This window comes from Malaclemys terrapin, chromosome 15 (assembly GCF_027887155.1).
Source record: "Malaclemys terrapin pileata isolate rMalTer1 chromosome 15, rMalTer1.hap1, whole genome shotgun sequence".
Classification (NCBI taxonomy): domain Eukaryota; kingdom Metazoa; phylum Chordata; order Testudines; family Emydidae; genus Malaclemys; species Malaclemys terrapin.
Genome location: NC_071519.1, coordinates 30,805,228 through 30,827,505, shown reverse-complemented (window position 1 = coordinate 30,827,505; position 22,278 = coordinate 30,805,228). Strand labels below are relative to the sequence as shown.

Below are 22,278 nucleotides of genomic sequence, written 5' to 3'. Positions count from 1 at the left end.
GAAAGAGGCACTGCCCATACACAGCAGGGATCCCCTGGGGAAAGCCAGGGAGAGAACCAAAGAGGCAAAGGGAGGGGGGGGAAGGGTTGATGTTTACTTACGAACTGGCTGGGTCTTGAACTGAGACACTGCACTGATCTCTCCCAGGCCCTTGCCGTTGATGGCTGACAGTCTGATGGCATAGGTCGTCTCTGGCTTCAGGCCCATGATGGTAATCATGCCCTCCATGTTTGCTGTTGCAGAAAAGAGAGGGCGGGGGGGGGGGGAGAAAGGGAAGAATGGGGTTTGAATGGACAGTCAGTACAAGCCCATTTTCACACTCTGTAATGTCAGGTTCATACACGTCGCGTGGGCTGTGCCTGGCCCTGCATGAAAGCCCCAGGAACAAAGCCACCCTCTTTTGTGGATAGTTTTGTGCAAAGACTGCAGGGCTAGCGTTGCCGCCTGGGTCTCTCCAAAGGAGATGGGATGAGGTGAGGCCCAGAGCAGGCACCAAGGGGAGCAACCGTTGCACTCGTCTCTGGGGCTCTCCAAGGAGTGATCCTACAAACCCCAATGTGGGGCTGTGGCTGCAGAGTGCCCAGAGCCCAGTGCTGGAGAGTGGCTTCCAAGCCCAGGCTCCCCGAACGTTTCACAGAGACAGTCCATCAGCAGCCGAAGCAAGGCAAGCGACAGAGAGACTGGGAAAGCATTTGTGGCAGCACAATCCTTCACATGACATTTAACCACACTGTGGAATAAAGCCACTGCTCTCCCCCCAGACAGAACAAGGGGTCTGCACAGCGTGGGGGCACGTGACATCTCTAGGGCATTGGCTTCCAAGAGCCAGGCACACTGCAGGCTCCTTAGTGTTCCCATCTACCCCTTTAGCCCCTCTTGCATCCATGTGCAGAGCTCAAGCTATGACATCTGGGCTTGTAAATGGTGCAAGTCACGGAGAAAGAACCTGAATGTGCCCCTGCAGTGAGAACAGGAGCTTTGTTCCTGCATGCTGGGGAGCACACATATGCAGGGGAGGCTGCTTTCTCAAGGCAGCCACAGTGCATCTCTGCTCAGCAGAGAAGAAGAAACGTGATGTGCTGGATGGGCGAGCCAGCAAAGGGAGGATCCCGGCAATGGAAAAGCTCTGGGAAAAATTGCTGCTTTCCACCTGAATGGCTCACTGCTCCATGTGCACTCAGGGTTTGTACTTCATGTTGTTTGTGGGCCATTGCTTGCCATATGCAAGGCAGAATGTCTCACTCCCCTTACAAACCTCCCAAGATTCTGGTTGTAGGGTCTAAGCTGTGTTTTGTTATATCATACAACTTAGTATTCAAACTAGTAGGGAAAAGCAATGCCTCAAGGGGAAACCAGACCCCACAGAGCACGCTGTCACATGCTGGATTCTTTAGAAGTCGGGGCCGAGAAAACAATTTGCCATTTGCCTACAGTATCATGAGACCCTCAATTTACGCTTTGCAGGCTGGTGGTACTCGACAGGCTCTTGCAGATTCAGCCAGCCTAGAGGTTTTACATATCATCTAACTCCTAAACCACCTCAAAGGTTGACAAGAATCATTTCGGATTCCTCGCCTTGCCCCAGATACCACAGCCTCTGCATGACCCCGAGCCATCACCTTGGGGAGAGATTTCCCTTCTTCCTGACACAGCACAATTTCAAAGCAGAAACCCTGGAGGCGCAGGCGATTGATGAGAGAAGCAGTACAGCTATCTGTCTGCTCGACTCCTATCGAACTGACTGGGAGCCAAGCCTCCGGCAAGAGACGAGGCTGCAACCCTCCCTCAGGAATCAAGCCGCCAGGCTCAGACACAGCTTAAGGAGAGAGGTGGGCGGGGGGACTGAGTGAGGTTTTTATTGTCTGAACTAAAGAAAATCTTTTTCCACTTCACAGAAAGGAAGGAAGAAATGGAGAAACCAAACATGATTCTAGCTATGGCGATGCGATTCGTGTGTGGGGCAAGGACCCTACAGTGCTACAGTAATACAAATAATAATACATATGGGACGGGTGGTAGAACCCTCTGGAACAAGATTCTCCCTCCACCAGCCCCATCAGTGCCAAACCGCCTTGGTTTACTGGACTCTGGGGGCACTATAAGGTGTATAGATTTGCACAGACAGTCGCCATGCTGTAGGATTTGATGGGAGTTAGACCTCTTGGGGGGAAGGGAATTTGAATTCTGCTGGCTGGTCGCTCTTTGCAGTTTATGGCAACGCTGCGCAGAGTGTCTTGGGCAGGAGGTACAAACCAATATATATAAATGAAACCATTATGCAGATTAATGGGGCAGCTTCATCTGGGTCCTGTGTGCAGAGCTGGTCACCCCCATCTTGAACAGGGTATTTAAGATTCTTTAAATTTTGACTGAAAAATTCCCACGTTTTAAAAGTTATTATTTAGTTTTTACTGATTTTCACCTGAATTTTGGATCAACTACATGAAAATACTGATTATGTAAAGAAAATGCAGTACACTATGCTAGGAAGACGTGTTTGTTAATAAGTTAGTCTAAGTGTAAATGTCTGTTCAAGGAAGGCAATACAGAGGCAGATAAATATACACGTGCGTCCATATGTGTACGTATTGTTAATATACAGTTCATTAAATAAACCATAGCATTAAACTGCTTTTATGTTCAAGACTTTATTTTTCTCTATTAGTTGCTTTTATTCTGTTTTCCAGACCCCCAATATTAAATGAGATATTGACTCAGAAAAACGTAATGCTTTTTTTTTTTGCACTAATTTTCATCCATTTTTTAATTTTTTGTAGTAACACTTAAATTCCTGGGAAATTTTAAACAAAATAAATAGTGAAAATGAAGGGCCTTGAGGATACTGCAGAATTAGAGAGGGTACAGAGAACGGCAATGAGAATGACTGGGGGCCTTGGAGGCTGAAAGGACTGGGACTTTTTACCTTAGAAAGGAGACGAAGAAGAGGGGACTTGATAAAATTATATAAAATAATGACTGGTCTAGACGGGACAGACCAGGAACTTCTGTTCTCCCTGTTTCACAACACAAGAACAAGGAGATGTTCAATTAAATTAAAAGATAGCAAACTCAAAACTGAATAAAGGAAATATTTTTTCACAAGTGACTGGACTGTGGAATTCACTGCTACAGGATGTCATTGAGGCGGAGAACTGTGCAAGATTTGAAAAGGGATTATACATTTGTATGGAGAAAAAGAATATCCCGCTATAATAGTTAACACTAACAAAAAACGTTGGGAGGGATATTAAACTTCATGCTTTAGGTCTTAATCCGATTATTCGGTATTAGAGATTAGGACGAGACCTTCACAGGCATGCAGGTTACCCCACATCCTCCCACCACGGGGTTTCCCACACTTTCCTCGGAAACAACTGGCACTGGCCACTGTTAGAGAAGGGGCACTGGGTTAATTGGACCGTAGTGATTCCTATTTCCCAAATAACGTGTTTGAATGAACAATATTTTAGTGCTGACCCCGCCCATGGAATGTCCCCGACAGATGACCTGGAAGGTCCATTAAAAATGTTAAAGCTGTAGTTCATGCCAATGCTTAAAAGGGAGGCTTCTCCTTAACAACCCCCAGGTATATAGATTGTTTTATGTCTGATGAGTCTCTCTCTCTCTCTCTCAGCCCAGATTCATCCTTCCTATGAAGCACGGTGATACCTTCCTCTTAAATGAGCTTATTGCAAACCAGCCTGATGACCCTTTGACCCAGGGAAAACTGGATCTGGAACTCAACTGGGTTTGGCTTTAAACGAAAAGATCAGGTGAGCACAATACTATTTCTGTTGCTTAGATCACAGTTACTTTAGACTGCAAGCTCTCTGAGGCAGGGACTGTCTTTTCACGTGTGAACAGCAACTAGTACAATGGGAACTGATCCCTGATTGAGAAATCCAGGTGATACCGCACTACAAATAAATACATACGTAATAATAATAATAGGTCTAGAGTCTTTGTTGACACTATTGTTTTCTGATCCTGTAAGTAGTGGGGCTCTGTACAGCTGAATGGCAGGAACAGAGCACACCGCAGGGTAGCTTGAAGGCTTACACTTCATACCAGTGGGAGTGATTTTAGAACACCACCAACACCTGACCAAGGGGTGGATTCCACTTCGGAAATCCCGAAGAGCCTGGAACGGATGCTGAAGTTAGAGGGGGGAACGGTCACACTCCAAAAACAAGAAGAGACTCTTGAGAGGCTAAGAGGAACAATGTTTTTTCGCACCCTACCTTCTTTGGCATCATACCACCTGGAATGCCAATCCTCCTCGCCCAGTGCTCTCCATTCCGCCTTGTACTTGAGGATGGGCACCCCACCGGTGGCCTCGGGCTCATCGAACTCCACCTGGGCAGTGCTGGAGTAAGGCTCCACTCTGTCAATGGAAGGAGAGGACGGAGTATCTGGGGGAGGAAGGGAAATAATAAGCAGTGATGTGGAGAGGGCAGGCAGCAAATGTCCATACAGCCTGTGCCCTTGGAGAGAAGGTGTCTGTGGCGATCCCAGAAACGTCTGCCTGCATTCTGCCTTGTGCTTAGGCCCACAGGTGGGACCCTAGCCTCACCCAAGCTTGCTACAGGGACTCTTAGGAGGCAAACAGGTTCTCTGTGAATTGTGGAGTTTTCATTTCCTCCCTCCCATCAGGGACAAGAGACTCGCAGCATTTCCCTCCGGGTCACTTATTTACTCTGATGAATAAATGCAGCCTGCACATGGCTATGCATGCACCCTGGAGACCGTTCTGCTGCTTCGGGCCTTCCTCACAGAACGTTTGAATGCACAGCTGGATAATTCCTAACTGTTTCCATGGCAACCGGGTGAATTCATTATTGAGGGCACTCCGAGTTCAGGATAGTGGAGCCCCTCCCAGCCTGTTTGGTTACCCAGGCAGGTGGAGAAGCCTGTGTAGCTGCCATGGGCTGCTTTGGGATTTCTGTGTGGCAGCAGGATGTTTTACGGAGGAGAGTTCACTAGGTCTAGCCCAGACGCACCGTGCTGCTCTTAAAAGCCAAAGAGCAAGACTCTGTCACAGCACCAGTGGGTACTGTAGGGGACATAAAGGCCTACTCAGGCAAAAAGCAGCTGCCTCCAAAAACGGGGCAGGAGACAAAATTCCTGGGATCCACACCGCCTTTAAACTTGCGAGCTACAACTGGCTGCTCTGATGCCCCTCAAGGGGGACACTTGGAGTCGGGAAAGGCTTTCCCTTCATCACACCAGTGCAATGACTGCCTGTGCATTCCGCCAGCCCTCTGCCTGTCGATGGATCATGGGGCTGTGTGGGACACTCACCCGCTTGCACAAGGATGAATTCAGAGGACTCCTGGCCGATGCGATTCACTGCGGTGCAGTTATAGTTCCCAAAGTCATTCTCGGAATCCGGCGTCACCTGGATGTTTAAGGATGGGGAGGGGGGTGTTTAAGGATGCGCCCAGATCTCAAAGCCCAACTTCCCCAACCCCCGCTGGGTTTTACTAAAAGGGGAGATATCAAGGTACCATAAAATATGGATGGTGAGCATCAGAGACAAGTGCAGGTTGCCCAGGGGCCTTGTGGTGATGGGTGAGAAGCTGAAGACAAGGCTCCATGGGCTGCTCAATTTACAGGAGTCTCTTTAGCCTCCTGCCCTGTTATCTCCTCCTCTCCTGCACCCTCTCTCCTTTACTCCAACAGCACGATGCACACCTGTACCACAGTGAGGGGGGAGAGACTGTACATCTGTGGAGACACCTGATATCGTCCCGAGATATAGAGCAAGGGACTGTGTCTTCCTAGGGCTCTGTGAAGCACCCAACGTAACGGGGCCTCAGTCCTGATTGAATCCTTTGGGAACTACCAGGATAGACTCAATAAATGAATAACAATCCCATGGCATTTGTAACTTGGGTGCTTCCTCCTGATTCCTTGCCCTGCCTACAACGACACGTCGCTCTCTCGTGTCCGACATTTAGACTGCAACCTGTTCAGGGCACCAAACGTGCCTCTTACTGGTTTGCAGCCAAGCACGCTTCTGACCACTAACTAGCCATTCTTCGGCCCTTGATTGGAATGGTCCTGTCTCCTGGCACACGGTGTGCCATCTCTGCTCCTGCCACAGGCCAGCCCATAGCTTCTTGTCACTAGAGGCTGGAAATGCTTCTTCCCTGTTTATAGACGGGGCAGCAACAGACCACATGGAGTGACGGAGACCTCCCATCACGGCTCTCGGTGCCATAAACAAACATTAATCTATAACTCACGAAGGCTGCACATTCATATCCCCTCCCCGAGAGCCCCCTTTCCTCACCTCCAGGTAACTGGCTGATGGGGTGTTGTAGATCTTGATGTTACTGTAGTTGGAGCTTGGTAGCAGCTGTCCATCCCGGAACCAGGAGATGACAGCACTGGGATAAGCAAACACCTCGCATGTGATGTTCACTTGATTCCCCTCCCAGGTGTAGACTGCCACAGGGCCCTGCAGCTTGGGGGCATCTGGGAACAAAGACAGCATCTTTCAAGGCAACTGGAGTCATAAATGTCCCCCTGCACCAGCCCAGTCTCCCCGCCTAGAGTTAGGGTTCTGTACTACCACGCAGGAAATCCAGGTCTGATTCCCAGGCCTGGTGTCCTGACCTCCACTCCTCGGCAGGGGAAAGGACTTGGGGCTGGCAAGAGCTGGGAATGCTAAACTCCTGGGGGTGAGGCTGAGCAGACAGCGCATTATGTGTCCAAGGGACAGCGTGTGCCTCCTGCCACGCACCCATGGGCGCAGACAGCACCAGGGGATGCTCTACCAAAGGGGATGATACCGTGGGTGGAGGATGTTGAGCAGAGGGCTCCTCAAGTCCTGCAGGCCTCAGTTAGGCCAAAAACAGAGTTGGGGGAAGGTTTGAACAGCAGCTGCTGTACCAAGCCAACGCAAGAGGACTGAGGAGGGACTAGCTTCCTAGCTCTATCTTCAGGAGGCACAAACCTGGCCCACAACGACCTTGGGCCACGTCACCAGATGGTGTAAACTGATGCAGCTCAGGACCTGCACTGGAGTGGTGCTGGTTTACACCAGCCGAGGACCCAGGGCCCTGCATTTGTGCACACAGAACTGTTTATTGACCCGGCTTTATTTGTCTTCCCAAAAGGCAATATGGCTGGTTCTTCACCCCAGAAACTGATTCTGGACTGCGCTGACTCCCAGGACCTTTGTTGAAACAGAACAGGCATCAGCCTTGGGACAGCATGTCCTGCGGCCACCTGAGCCACTCCTTAGGGTATCGCTACTGTCCCCTTTGCAGACGAGAGCCCATTGCCCATACTTACATTGCACTTCAAGGTACATGGCCTGGGAGTCTTGCCCGATGGTGTTGCTGGCCGTGCACACATATTCTCCAGCGTCCGTATACTGAATGTCCTTGAGTGTCAGGGAGGACACTCGGGCGTGGCTGCGCACCACTATGCGCCCATCCAGGGTCTAGTAGGAAAGGAAGACAGAGTGAGGGACGGGGCACTGAGCCGCTTAGGGCACACAGAATACCAGGTTTTAATACAGTTCTATTCCCCATCAACTCTTCCTGCCCACCCCCTTAGCCCCCAATGCTCAGTAATTTAGAAGCAATCACCAGCAAGCAGTCTAGAACTGTATAGGAGTGAAATTGACAAAAGCAGCATTACTCCTTGCTGCCTAGGGCTGAACACAGCAAATTCCAAAGCCCCAAGGAAGAGGGAGAGGAGTTACCTTCCCATACTGGCACATGTCAAAAGATACCTGGCTAAGGAAGGTGGGGTCTCTGGTTGAGATGTGTCCAAGCTGGGCAAGCCATGCTTCTTGTGTTCAGAGTTACAATGCAAGGCTTGATAGATACACTAGCTAAGGGATTTCCCACTTACTGCTCTCTTGTAGAAACCTGCTATGACTAGGTCAGTTGCCACCAGACCTGAACACTCAGATCGCAGGTTTGATTCTCCTCTCACTTGTATCTGTTTTATGCTGGAGTTACTCTACTGATTTCAGTGGAGTCATTCCCAATTCACATCAGTGTAAGTGAGTCCAGAACCAGGACCCTGAGTTTGAATCAGAGGCCACGGAGTGTGAAAATTCAATGCTCCTGTCTGAACATGGGGCCGACCAGCGCAAGACTTGGAAACAGGGTGGGAAAATACATGACCCTTCAAATACCCTTGCTTGAAGTTTTCGTAGGGTCTGTGAGTTTAAACACGTTCTGTAATAAGGTGATTGGCTACAAGTTGATTTAGGAATTGCTCCTATATGCAGTGTGTGAATGTATATATGTCAAGCAGTGTACAGATAGGGAGCATTACATCCAGGTTACAAGGTGTTCAAAGAGATTACAATCATCTGTCAGAATCACCTTGTTCCTTCACAACTGAAACGTTGCAACTCCCAACATCCCTGAATCGTAAGAATGAATCATTCAAGACAGGCCCTCCCAAACCATATAACCATAGAATTTTGTCACCTTTCCCTGCTCCTTTTGCCTTAACCACTACTCCAATTTAAGCCCTTTGAAACACAGACAACATCTACTTGTTTGTGAAGTGCCTAACACGCTATTGGGCGCTACCAACCGGCAAACTGCACACCCTTGTGGCTGTGTGCGCAACTACGTGTTGTGATTACAACAGTAAGTGCGCCAGACTTCCAGCTAAACAGACTTACAATCACAAACCCCACAGAAACGCTGAGCCTTAACAGAGAGCTCTATTCAGATCTTGGGTGCACAGCTCTTCTGGGTCTAAGATATCTTTTTGTTTAGTGGTTAAAGCCTGGGAAAAGCTTGAGGTTCAAAGAGATAATTATAAGTAAAGATGATGGTCCACCTCTTAACAAGGTGTGCTAAAAAGACCTGCCCCGCTGTTTCCATCTCTATCTGAATCTATTAACTCAGCACATTTTTGTCCTTTAAGCCTTTCCTATCTAGAAGCAGAGAATTGATATCCATTGATAAAATATGGAAGCAAGTCTGCATTTCTCTCTCCTGTCCCCCCTCCCCCTGCTCCAAGTAGGTTTGCTGCAAGCTTGACGAAACCAGGCCAAGGCCACATGCTAACAAGTTTGCCCTCTCTCTCTGGCACAGTCTCTAGGACACGGAGACACCGAACTCTATTTCATGCATGCATGGGACAGTGCGCCAGTCTGGATCACTATATTTGGCAGCTTTACAGGAGCTGTGAAAGGTTTCCTAATGAGGCATTAGTCTATCGCACTATGTTTCTCATGTGAAACCATATTTTTTGTCTTTGTTCATAAAAGTCAGACCAACGGTACATCTAACCCAATATCTTGTTGTCCAGATGCATCAGAGGGAATGAACAGAACAGGATAATTATCAAGTGATGTGTCCCCTGTCGTCCAGTCCTTGCTCCTGGCACTTGAAGGTTTAGGGACACCCGAAGCACGGGGCTGCATCCCTCACCATCCTGGCTAATAGCCATTGATGCACTTATCCTCCAAGAACTTATCCAATTCTTTTATGAACCCTGTTATACTTTTGGCCTTCACAACATCCCCTGGCAACGAGTTCCACAGGCTGACTGCGCATTGTGTGAAGAAGTACTTCCTTATGTTTGTTTTAAACCTGCTGCCTATTAATTTCATTGGGTGACACCAGGTTCTTGTGTTATGTGAAGAGGTAACTTTCCCACTTTCGTCACACCAATCATGATTTTATAGACCTCAATCATATACCCTTAGTCATCTCTTTTTCTAAATTGAACAGTCCCAGCCTTTTTAATCTCTCCTCACATGGAAGTTGTTCCATATCCCTAATCATTTTTGTTGCCCTTGTCTGTACTTTTCCCAATTCACAGGGTATTAGATCCTATCAAAAGAGCAGGCCTGGTTTTCAATCCTCCAGAGCTAAAGGGACATTTACTCCTTTGTGGGTGAGAAGAGTCTGTTTTTAGGATGTTTGAGTCCTCTCCAAATAGAGCACAGAGATACAACCTCCCTCCCCCCCACCACACACACACTTGCTTCTCACACACATTGGCATCATCAGCAAAGTGGCAAGCACCACTAGGCGGAGGCACCCTGAAATATTGGACACAGTTGGAACATCAAAAGGAAGGAGATGAGGGAGCCAACCTAGCTCTGTGCTTTCATTATCCCAGTCGGAGTGCACTTAACTGGGAATTAGCATTGCCTTGCGCAGATCTCAGCAAGGCACCATTAATTTGGGACCTGATTATGTTGGAGTGGAATGTTTCCGATAAGTCTTGTTCACAACTCAAACTGTAATAAGACTGTCTGTTTTGCCTGTAACTGAGATTTTAACATCTGTCTGTGATGATAATACTCTTTTTGGTTCATATCCGCTGCTAACTTCTGATGCTCTCCCTTTCTCCAGTACACTCTGGGCTGGAATGGTGAGGGAGGATTTACAGGGTTATGCAGAATGAGAGTATGGCTGATTGGAGTTCAGAAGCACAAGTAGCTAACAGCTATTTCCCCTCCAAAGTAGCTTACGCAAGGCAAGAGTTTAATAAATAAAACATCCTTCATAGAACCCCACTCAACTCTTTTAGCAGGAAGGGAGGGAAACGATTTCAGACTGAGTAATCTTAGTAGCATTACTTTTGCAATTAAAAAGGCATGAGATACACAGTGCAATGGATTAAAGAATATACAATTATAACATGAATTAACTTAGAAGAAACTAAAGAAAGGAAACTATTAAAATTCCAAATCCTCCAGTAGAAACCAGCATGAATATTCAACATCTCCATTTTCCATGTTCATGGCTCTCCAACATACTATTTCAGAACAGAACTAGGCAAGTTCCCATCATCCTCACCTGAAATAGATGTGATGGGCTTGGGTAACAGCCGAACCTTGACTAAACCACATCGCCCTCTCTACTTCCCACTGGGTAGTAGAGATACTCAATCAGGCTACCAAAATATTGCTGTTAAGAATACGAAATGCAGTCACCAAACTCTAACCACCAATGATTAGCCACTGTTATTTGCTTGGGAATTAGGTTCCCAAGCACATTCGGAAGCAAGAAGTCTCTCTACAAACCATGAATATGTAAAAACAGAATATTTTAAATACGTAATTTCATGTGAAAAATATCAACCGATTTGCACCGAATTGTGTTATTTAAATGCATTTAACTCCCCCCTCCCATTTCCTCCCCAAAGAGATAAATAAGAAGGTCAATTTAGTAACCGGGAGCATTTCGTGGAGAAACACAGCCTGGAGACATGTAATTGCATTGCTTTTGAGATGGAATGTGATGCAATTGTTCTTTAAGAGAAGACTGACTCTAATGAGAGCAATGAGCAAACAGGTGACTTGGGCTGGAGTGGAGGCAGTCAGGCTCTTAGAGGGAAGCTACTTTCCCAAGCCACATGGAAGGAAAGTCTCCTAATTCCAGCTCAGTGCCATCTCTAGGATGGCAATTTGGCTAAATGGGCTTTTGTCTATTTGCTTTCACATCCACTGAAAATGACAGTCTGGTCTTTTAAATGGCAAGCAGGATTTTCACGCATGACTTCTGCCAACTCCTGACACAGCTTGTTTGCTCATCCAAAGATGCGTCGCTATAAGCCAAGCAATTTCTACCACTATCAGGTGATCTTTTTTCTTTTTTTAATATGGTTAAATTATTAATACTGGCTTGGTTACTGTACTAACGGTGTGTTAATCTGTAATACTTTTTAAAAAAAAACTAAAGGGATTGGCTATTGGTCTGGTAATCTTATACCTCTTGCTTCTCGGGCCGAGTCCACGAAGCCTGGAAAAAACAGATATAAAACACAAAAACACACAATAGAAGTTTATCAAGTGTTGCGTTTAGGTAACATACTGTATGCATCACACTGCATTCTGTGCACATGCAAGTTCCAATTCAGATCACTTCTGGGAGGGGCGGGGGGGAAGATGAGGCGGGAAATAGCACAGATATTTCCATCTCCCAATATAGCTTCAATTTGGATTTGCATTCAGCATTTTAATTTTTTAAAAACTGATTTTAAGATGAATTATTAATCAAAGGCTAATGATATTTGAAGACTTTGTGCTTCTGCTGTTGCACATTAAGCAACTGTATATTTTGCTCTGCTGCATCTCACCACTTCTATAAACATGTCCCAGCAGTGCTGTGGAAGCAACTCCGATGACCCAGGTCACTCAATGCAAAGATATTTATAGAACTGGTTTCCTAACGCTGATTTTGTTGTTTGCACAGATACACTGGTTATTAATGCTTGCATTGTTAACACTATCATGCATTTGTACCATTTTTACATGCATGCTGTGTCCGGAATAAGAGTTCTCATATCACACAGCTGAGGAAAAATGTGAACTCCAGAATCAAACAAAAGACAACAGCAATGAACTCTTAACTCCACTCGGTAATTCTCCAGCGAGCAGATGCTCTCAATCCTTACTGGGGATGGAACAAACAAATAGCAGACACTCTCTCCCAACATGCACTAGCCTTATCAACAAAGGTAAGTTTCAGCAGTCTAGGTCATAATCACTCCTGTTCGGAAAGACCAGGGGTCGTTGGGTTCACTTTTCCTCTGTCAATCGGCTTTTCGTACACTTTGCCCTGCCGTCTGTTTCATTTGCAGCTTGTCCTGCTTCCATTCAGGAGTCAAAAATCACCTGCTAATATCACAGCCAGGAGGGCGTTACTTAGCATGCGATCCAAAGGCATGAGTATCGCTGACGGTTGGATGATAGCGGCGTACACAAAGAACAGGAGACGGACATTCAGGAAATGAGGATGGGAAATGCACCGTTGTTTCCAAAGTGCTTCCAGTGGAGTAAATGTGACCAGCAAACAAAATGAGACTGAAGTACTAACATACAGTATTGACTCGCCTGATTTTACATTCTCCACAGTTAACACATCAACTTCTGCACATTGCTTCCAATTCCCAAACATTTATATTTATCTGTATCCCAACCAAGTTCAGGTTCCATGGAAGCCTAACAAGCAAGTTACACTAACTCAGCATCATCCTTGTTGTATATGTCTGGACTCACTGTGGCTGCCCCACAAAAGGTTTATGTGATTTCCATAGGTAGATCCTTCACCCACCCCAGCACATTCATTTAGTTTCAAATCCCCTTATAAGAGGTTGAAGAGCTCCCCATATGAAATGCCAAGGAATATTCCAACCTGACATCATCCTAAACCTTTGCCTGTGGTTTTATGCCAGTGCATTGCTTCGCTGGCATTCCAGGCTACTGCACTTTGTGTCAGTGCATGGGCCTCATTGCAGTCACGTGTTAATCTCCCTCCAAACCCTTTCATCCGGGGAAGAAGGTTTTAGATCAATCTAATTTGGGATGGGGAGGGCAATGCACCTGATACCTCTAACATCTCCTTGCAGCAATTGGGTAAAAGCAATTGTCTAACTTTCCCCTTGACTAGTTTTCAGTCCCTTCAAAGTTTGCAAGCAGATGAACATAACTTAAGAACGGCCATACTGGGTCAGACCAAAGGTCCATCTAGCCCAGTATCCTGTCTTCCGAGAGCGGCCCCAGAAGGAATGAACCAAACAGGTAATCATCAAGTGAACCATCCCCTGTCGCTCATTCCCAGCTTCTGGCAAACAGAGGCTAGGGACACCATCCCTGCCCATCCTGGCTAATAGCCATGGATGGACCTATCCTCCATGAATTTATCTAGTTCTTTTTGAACCTTGTTATGGTCTTGGCCTTCACAACATCCTCTGGCAAAGAGTTCCACAAGTTGACTGTGCGTTGTGTGAAGAAATACTTCCTTTTGTTTGTTTAAAACCTGCTGCCTATTGATTTCATTTGGTGACCCCTAGTTTTTGTGTTATGAGGAATAAATAACACTTCCTTATTGACCTTCTCCTCACCAGTCATGATTTTATAGACCTCAATCATATCCCCCCCTTAGTCCTCTCTTTTCCAAGCTGTAAAGTCCTAGTCTTATTAATCTCTCCTCATATGAAAGCCGTTCCATACCCCAATCATTTTGGTTGCCCTTTTCTGAACCTTTTCCAATATATCTTTTTTGAGATGGGGCAACCACATCTGCACGCAGTATTCAAGATCTGGGCATACCATGGATTTATATAGAGGCAATATGATATTTTCTGTCTTATTATCTATCCTTTTCTTAATGATTCCCAACATTCTGTTCGCTTTTTTGACTGCCACTGCACATTGAGTGGATGTTTTCAGAAAACTATCCACAATGACTCCAAGATCTCTTTCTTGAGTGGTAACAGCTAATTTAGACCCCATCATTTTATATGTATAGTTGGGATGATGTTTTCCAATGTGCATTACTTTGCATTTATCAACCTTGAATTTCATCTGCCATTTTGTTGACCAGTCACCCAGTTTTGTGAGATCCTTTTGTAGCTCTTCACAGTCTGCTTGGGACTTAACTATCTTGAGTAGGAGAAAACCCAGCTCTCCCTCTAAGATAGTTGGCCTATTTCTATGCAGCAGCCTTTACCCTCTGGGGCTGGTAGCAGTTCAAAATTAACTAGAATTGCAATCTCAATCCTAGACAGTTTCATGCTGACCTCCCAATCCCCCCTAGGCCAGGGAAAAGGGGAGCCCAGATCCATGCTGCACAGAAGAAAAGGTGGTCATGCGCTTAGTAAATTCTTAGGAAGTTTCTCTCTCTCTCATTGGATTCAAGCAATTAAATGGGAGCAACTTAGAAAATAAGGGATTCCCTGGAGAATTTAATGGAATTAACCCACCTGACTTCTATATGGATGATTTTGTATACAATAATGTAATTCAAAGTGGGGACACATTGCAAATCAAGATTAGGAAATCCCATGCTGAAGGGGCACCGTACCCCTGAGAATCAGCACAATGGAGATTTTTGCCAGTGTTATGAACACCACCATGGATTAAAATTTAAGGGACAGATCCTCAGTTGGGCATCTCGGCATAGCTCCACTTAAGTAAATGCAGCAGTGCTGATTTACACCAGCTGAAGATCTGGCCCAATTTTTTTCCTATCTCCCATTTCTGTTTATTTACTTCTTGCATTTCACTTAGCCTGGACCATGAAAAGGAACTAGTCACTTATCCACCGCTTCTCATGCTCTAACCCAATGCTGCAATGATTGGGTTGCAAATGCTGCAGAGAGAAATGCTGAAATTCCAACAAACAACAAATTCTATTCTCACTGAAAGTCTTTCCAACTAATTTCATTAAAACATTTCCAGATATTAATCAAAATGGGTTGATTTTTTTTTTAAAAACAAAAATAATTTGGGGGTGTCAGCTACCCTGCAGCACTGTTAATGCCAACAAATCCCTAAAACATGGGGTGACTGAGGTGCTGGGAAATTCTTAGAGTAGCACCAACACACCTGTGCAATTCACCCTAGAAGATCTATCGGTCAAATTAGAACATACACTCCGTCTCCTTTAGCTAGACCAATTGCTACCTACAGGATGTACATCTCAGACTGTTACATTCAGGAACCATGAGTTTTGCACAGGCTTCTCCACTTCAGTAACCGCCGACCTTGTACGAGAGCCTTGGTGAAAAGAAGCCTTAACAAGACGATGTTGACACATCCACTAAGCTCTCAGTGGCACAGAAGGAGGCAGAGAATCCAGGGCAGGTTCACTATGCTCTTGAATTATCATTCCAGATTTCAGCTCTTTGATTAGGGAGAGACTCAGCATGAGACTGTATTGGCAGGAATCATTACCCTTTATTCTGCATCTCCAATGAAATGCAAAAATGAGCCTCAGTACTTACGTAAAGTGCCAAAGGGCTTTCCCAAATCAGAGGTGAGGGGGGCTGGTTAGGATTGGATTTAAGAGGACAGACTGTTTATTGCCGCGGTGTGTTTTCATACAACCACACTGGTGAAAAACAAAGCGATGGCACTGCACGAGGCTGACATCTTCCTCCTCCTCCATCTCCTCCTGGCTTTTTAGTTGATAACTTCAACAGTCTCTCATCTGGGAACAATGGGCCAGGATTCACGCTTGGCAGAAGCAAACCCTTTCATCTTCCTAAACCGGCTTTGATTTGGCCCAAACCTCTCACTCGCTCTCTTTGAAGTGCTATCTGTGACTGCGGAAGATATGGCTAAGTGCTGACCCTCCTTACAAATACAGCATTCCCATTGTGAGAGCTGGGCATGGTGGCACTCATAATCCCCTTCCAAGGGGAAAACTAGCACAAAGCTCTCATTGGCTGTACGGTCACTGATTGACTGAGCAGAGCAGAAGGCGCTGACTCCCACACTGACTAATGAGAACATGTGCACTTTCTCTTTGGCTAGCACCTCTCGTTTGCTGTTAGGCAGATGGTAACACGCAATGCAGCTTCTGATGAGAGGCTAGGGAGCAGTAATCCTTCGGTATAGACCTGGCCAGCCTGCCACCAGCATCGGCAAGATTTTAACAGCAGATATGGTAGAAGACGACATTATTTTTACATACAGCGCAGCTGAGAATCTTGTATGGGAAACCTTCTTTTATGCATTAACATAAGAAACTCAGCTCATGTTTCCTGGGCATGTGTGTAAGAAAACAGCCTGGTTAGTGAGAGAGTCCATCTGGACACCTAATAGGAAACAGGACTGTAATGTCTCTGCACTGAAATGGTGAAGCCTGAACATATACTGACATATACCAGATCAAAACTAACTTTTCTGCACCCTAATCATTGTCGTGCAAGACGGACAAAAGAGAGTGGGCTGAAATGTAGCTAGCGGCATGCCCCAACTGTACAGATATTTCCTCTTGTATCATTCAAAAAGAGATGATCCTGTTCTCCAACACAGGAGTGATAAATACTCAAGGGAAGCTAAACAAAAAGGTATTCCAAATCAATAGGAGACCACTCATTACACCAACCACTCCCTTGGGCTATCTCTGCTAGCTAAGTTCTTCTGTAACAGAGATAGGCAAGAATTTTAGGATGTGACTGCAGGGCTGTGTAGACATGCCCTTAGTCTGTCATGGCACAGAATTCACCTGGGTTAGTTGTTTCCCCATTAGTGCCTGGGGAAAACTGACAAAGCCAACTCTCTCTCTCTCTCATTTCGAACATATGCAATCATTCTTCTGCAAAACAGCAGACTCGCCAGCAATGGGAATCTTATTCTAAAAGATCTCAGCCCTGGCACCTTCAGTGTTCACTGGCTGTCATTCCTGCTCCCATTGTCTGTACACTAGATGGTGAATTCCTTGAGACTGGGATGTAAGGTAAAATGTTCAAAAGTGCCCAAGTGACTTTGGTGCCTAAATCCCATTTCCAAATCCAACCTAGGCACTTTCGGATGGATTTTCAAAAGTACGTAGGCGCCTAACTCCCAGTTAAACTCCAAAGGGCCTACAGGCCAATGCCTGTCACTTTTAATTTGGGCACTTTGAAAACAGCACTCTTTGTCCCAGAGTCAAGGCTTATCTGTTTCTCGGAGCTTTGCCAGCAGCACGTGAGGAGGTGTGGGGGGGAGGGCAGAGAGAGAGATTTGGCCAGTCATTTCCTGGCCGTTTTGACCTGTTGAGTTTTTGAATGTCTGTATCATTAATCTGCACCTAATACATTGCATATGAGCTTTTAATAAACGAGAACCAATCACAGAAATACCTGCCTGAAAAGTGCCTAAACACACTGGAGATTTATACATAAAACAACAAACCCTGGAATGAGGGACTCTGCCAGTACATCAGACATATGGTGGTAGTTTGAATCTTCGCATTTTCCTCCTATCTACATAAGAAACTATCCGAATATGCACCATAGTTCCTTAATATAGATCACTGACTCAACAGCATCAAACAGGATATGTGAGTCTCAAAAATAGTTAGCAGTTTTGCAGCTGAGATCTCATTAGCTAAATTGAGCTAGACAGGCAGAGGAATATGGAAAAAGCGGGTTCCTCTGGGAGATTTCGATGTGGTTTAGTCTTCTGTTCTCAGTCGCTATTCACTACACAAAAGTTCTCTCTCCCAGATGCAGGAAATCAAGACTCCAGATCCCATTGACCCTGGTCTCCCAAATACCTTTCCTGGATGGAAGCAAACCTGTGAATACCCTGGTCCAGTTGCCCCAGTGCAATATGGGTCTGAGCCAAATCCCACTGAAGGCAATGGGATCTTTTCATTGACCTCACTGAGCTATAGACTAGGCCCTCTATTGAACCCAATGGAACTTATACCTTTCCTACAAGGCAGGGGGAAGCCTGGTTGTTTCTGACCTCTCAGGCAATGGATTATGCATCATCAATACACTGAAAAGAGGAGACTGATGACACAACACAAAGGGCTCATTACTGCAGGAATAGGCTGTGTGGCTGACTCAGATCCGCTAAAGGGTTCAGGCCACTAACCACTACAAGTGGCCTGTCATTACAGAATTAGCAATGAGCACTATCTAATTTACTATTTGCCTAAAGGTAGCTCAGTGTTGGAGCTAGGTTCTCCCTTCTCGCTCAGTTGCCTTTTATGGGACTCTCCTAACAATGGACAGAGGTCCCCAAATCTCCACCTGTTATGCCCCTAAGACAGCTAGTGGCAAATCAAGCCAGAATGGTTATTTACAAAGAAACTGCTAATTATTTTTGCCTTGAAAAACAAAATGATCTCAGTATGTGATTCACGATACAGGCGAACACAAAGGCAACCAGGTGTTTGTGCCCTGAGTACGTGCAGCGGGAGTGTACAATACAGGGGGGCAAGAAAGAATTAACAGGCTCATTTTGGTCCATAGCCTCTCAGAGAGATGCCTTTCCCCCCAGGATGTTCTACCACCATGATGAGGTCGCTGAGCACACTGGAATCAGGCACCCGTCTCCACCCACCACAGTGGAACCAAAGGGTGGACTGTTTCCTGGGAACTCCCATGGAAAGGATCCCCTGTTTGGTGCTTTACTGCAATTCTCTGAAAGCCTCAGTAGCAGAAACAAAGGAGAGAGATCCACAGTGGGGCAGAGCTGCAACGAACGGGTATAGCTAGGCCAATTAACACCAGCCAGGGCTCTAATGATAAATACCAGGCTCGCAGGTGCCTTGTGCAGCATGGCAGGGTCTTATAATAGACAGAGAGGAGGAATCGCCAGGATTTCAGTGTGCATCTGCATGACATCATCATGTCTTCTGGCTCAGCAGAGAACAGCGGGAGGCATGGCAGACATGAACTGCTCTGAGCCATGTTACTGAGGCCCTGGCTTTGGGAGCTGTTGTACCTTCTCTTCATTGCTGATGTTCCGGGTGGAGGTTCTCCAGGTGATGGAGGGGATTGGGTCCCCGGAAGCCTCGCAGGTCAGTGTGATCTGGTCCTCCAGTTCCATGGCAGTTTTGTTCTCCACGTAAGTGATTTTGGGTTTTGCTGGAAAGGGAGCACAATGGGGTTTTTTGGCCACTGCTATGAAGCGAGGCTGCCTGGAATTAGCGAAGTCTGAACTGAAACTATCAATTAGACAAAAAGGCTTTTGCATTGCTACTTTCAGAGAGAATTGCTTCAGCAGGCAGAAGGGCAGCATGGTGTGCCCTCCCCTCCTCTAGTCCAGCCAGCCCTGGCTTCTAGTTTAGCAAAACTAAAAATGGGCCCAACTCAGCCCCTGGAGCAAGTGCACCGAAGCCAGTCATTACAGCAGGGCCACGGCTGTTTCAAGAAAGCCGGGAAGGAGACTAGAAAAGCTAAGCTATGCGACATGGGTTTTTTTAACTCGGATCTTTGCCAAAAAAAGGTCTGTAATAAATGGTAACAAACAGCTGGAAGAAACTGACGTCACAAGGGCTAACATTAACGTTTTCCATAAAGCAGCTAAGGGTGAAATTCACCCCAGTGCAGAGTTTTCGAAAGTTCCACTCAAATCCTAAAGGCTTGACTTAGGGCCCACAGAAATCAAAGGAAAAGTCTCCCATTGACTTTGGATTCAAACCTAAACGCTTGAAAAGCATTTGAGTGGCGCGCAGTCTAGTGCTGACCCCCTGCAGGGAGCGTGAATTTCAGCCACAAGAGATAGGAAATGGCAGAGAGACGGTATCTTACAGTGACCACTGGCATCTCTTGTCTGGTAGACGGCACAGTGCTGGCACACAGGCTGACATTGTAATTCAGCAAGCGCACCCAGTGTCTGAACCAGACATGCCCGCTGGGTAGGCAGGGCATGCGGCTTCCAGTTTATAGCAATGAGCGGCCACCGGCCAGCTGGGCTCTCTGACCAGGCTGTGGGGAGTGGGGGGTAGGGGCGGGAAGGAGCTATATCAAGCCTCTTATTGCCCTGTTTACCAAAGACTTTGAGGTGGATGATGGCATCCTGCTCTCCGGCCTTGTTCTCAGCCATGCAGGTGTACTCCGCCTCGTCGCTCTTCTCTACCTTCTTGATGGTCAGCTCAGAGCCATCGTAGTTGAAATCGTATTTCTCGTCATCATCCCCCCGTTCTATCAAGTCCCCGTCCCTGCAGGGCACAAACAAGCAGGTTGGGTGGGAAGTTAACGCTGGCTGGTTTTTAGAACACATCTGTATTTCTAAATCTAGCTCCTTTGTTTGGGAGGAAGGACAATTTCCCTATGGTCCCACCTGTCTCGCACTTGTTTTCCTCCTTCGGTTGCACCCTCACGACCCTTGCCTTGGGGTCCTGTGCCATGGAGTCCTTCACCTGTAAACATCCCTCATGCCAACCAGAGGGGGTTGCTTGAGACCCTGGCCCTCCACCCAGAATCCAGCCTGCTGCCCCACTGCAGCATTCGGAGCCACTGTCAGCCCCATCCCTAACCTTGGTTTCTCAATGCCATGTTGACCCTGGGATTGTCATGTAAAGTGTGTGAAGATCCGGGGGTGAGGGGTGCTGCAGCATATTGCTATTATTGCTGCTGCTATTGTTACTGGATAAAGACCATTTGTAAAAGCATTACAATTCTCTGACTTTGTTATGAGAAACTGAGTCAATGATATTCTAGCTAAAATGGTGCCATTCCCCCTGTGACGGGCTCTGCTCAATCAGAGGTGCAGATGGAAGCAGCACTCACGCCGAGTGCCTCAGTTAAAACATCCGTGCTCTTAAACTATGTAAACTGTGCTTAGAGTATCTTACTTCATCCAGCTCATGGCTGGCTCAGGAAAGCCATCAGCATCGCACACTAAGGTGACAGACTGGCTGAGATTGGCCGTAGCATTCATGGTGTTCTGCCTGGCACGGACAGAAGGAGGCACTGGAAGAAAAAGAAGTTGAGTTAGAGAGAGGGGGAAGAACAGGTGGGTAGAAAAGAACCAGGTAAGGAAGCTTCCTGCCCTCTGCCATACACACATAAATCAGTCCAGTGAATCACAACCTTCCTCCAAAGGGAGCACATCACCTGCAGGTTTGAACCTATACATTTGATGCACAAGGTCTCTCTATCAAATGGTGGGAGGAAGAGGACCCACATTGCACAGAAGATGGTCTGTTGGACAAAATCATCCATGAATCAAATGAGGGCCATCTTTCACTTTGAGCCATGAGACATTCAAGCTTACTCCTGACATGATAATTTCCTGTAAACATCTTGTAAATGCCAAATCGATTTCATGGGTGTGTTTATTTGATACAGCAGAGTGAGATTAATAAGACTCATGGATCATGATTCTGACAGCTCACGAGTGTGAACTGATGATCGTGTCTTTCCTTCCAAGACAAGGGTGCAGCAGTTTATAACCCAGGTAGCACAGGTCCCCTCCACTGCAAGGGCTCCAAGCTGCTCACCATTCACGATGACCTGAATATCCTTGAAATTGACCTCCCCACGAGCCAGGATTCTGCCCTCACAGCGGTAAGTCCCCTCATCCGTTTTCTTGATTCCCCGGATTTGCAGGAAGTTGTTGGGCAAGACTATAAATCGGACTAGAAGAGACAAAAGGAAGCTTCAGTCAAGAATCATTCAGAGGGAGCGCTGCAATGAATGGGCACTTCTGCACTCCCCTTACAGCTTGGAGACCGAGCTTAACGTAAGGTAACGTCCCTTTCCATCAGGGTAATGGAAGTCACCCCATAATCAGATCTGACATTGCCAGGAAAGACCATCCAGGGCAGAGTCCCTCACACAGCAAGCTAAGAGGCAGTGGGAACAAACCGCTGTGTTATTTTACAACCAGCACTTTTATTTTACTTTAAGTTTAATCAATACCTGGCTTGGGCCAATGAACCATTTACTACTTGTCTCCCTGGGGAGTGGAGTCTGGTCTTAAATAACGATAATACCTGGCTCTAATATAGAATTTTTCATCAGTAAATCTCAGAGCACTTCACAATCTTTTAGTGCATGTATCCTCACGCCGCTGCTACAAGGTGGAGCAGGGCTATAGCCCCC

At 46.4% G+C, this 22,278-nt stretch overlaps 1 protein-coding gene across 8 annotated transcripts in view; it reads right to left on the bottom strand.

Annotated features, from left to right (window-relative positions):
* NCAM1 (neural cell adhesion molecule 1) overlaps positions 1–22,278 on the bottom strand; it is a 243,697-nt gene that overhangs the window by 59,587 nt on the left and 161,832 nt on the right. For 5 of the 8 annotated variants that reach the window (XM_054004826.1, XM_054004820.1, XM_054004827.1 and 2 more), the window contains exons 5-14: positions 21,675–21,812; positions 21,027–21,144; positions 20,221–20,390; positions 19,172–19,314; positions 11,712–11,741; positions 7,303–7,453; positions 6,296–6,480; positions 5,302–5,398; positions 4,242–4,412; positions 102–233 (exon numbers count right to left, since the gene is read on the bottom strand). In XM_054004826.1, the coding sequence (XP_053860801.1) occupies positions 102–233; positions 4,242–4,412; positions 5,302–5,398; positions 6,296–6,480; positions 7,303–7,453; positions 11,712–11,741; positions 19,172–19,314; positions 20,221–20,390; positions 21,027–21,144; positions 21,675–21,812 (1,335 nt within the window). The remainder of the gene's footprint in view (positions 1–101; positions 234–4,241; positions 4,413–5,301; positions 5,399–6,295; positions 6,481–7,302; positions 7,454–11,711; positions 11,742–19,171; positions 19,315–20,220; positions 20,391–21,026; positions 21,145–21,674; positions 21,813–22,278) is intronic. The other 3 variants (XM_054004821.1, XM_054004822.1, XM_054004825.1) reach the window with 1 other exon arrangement.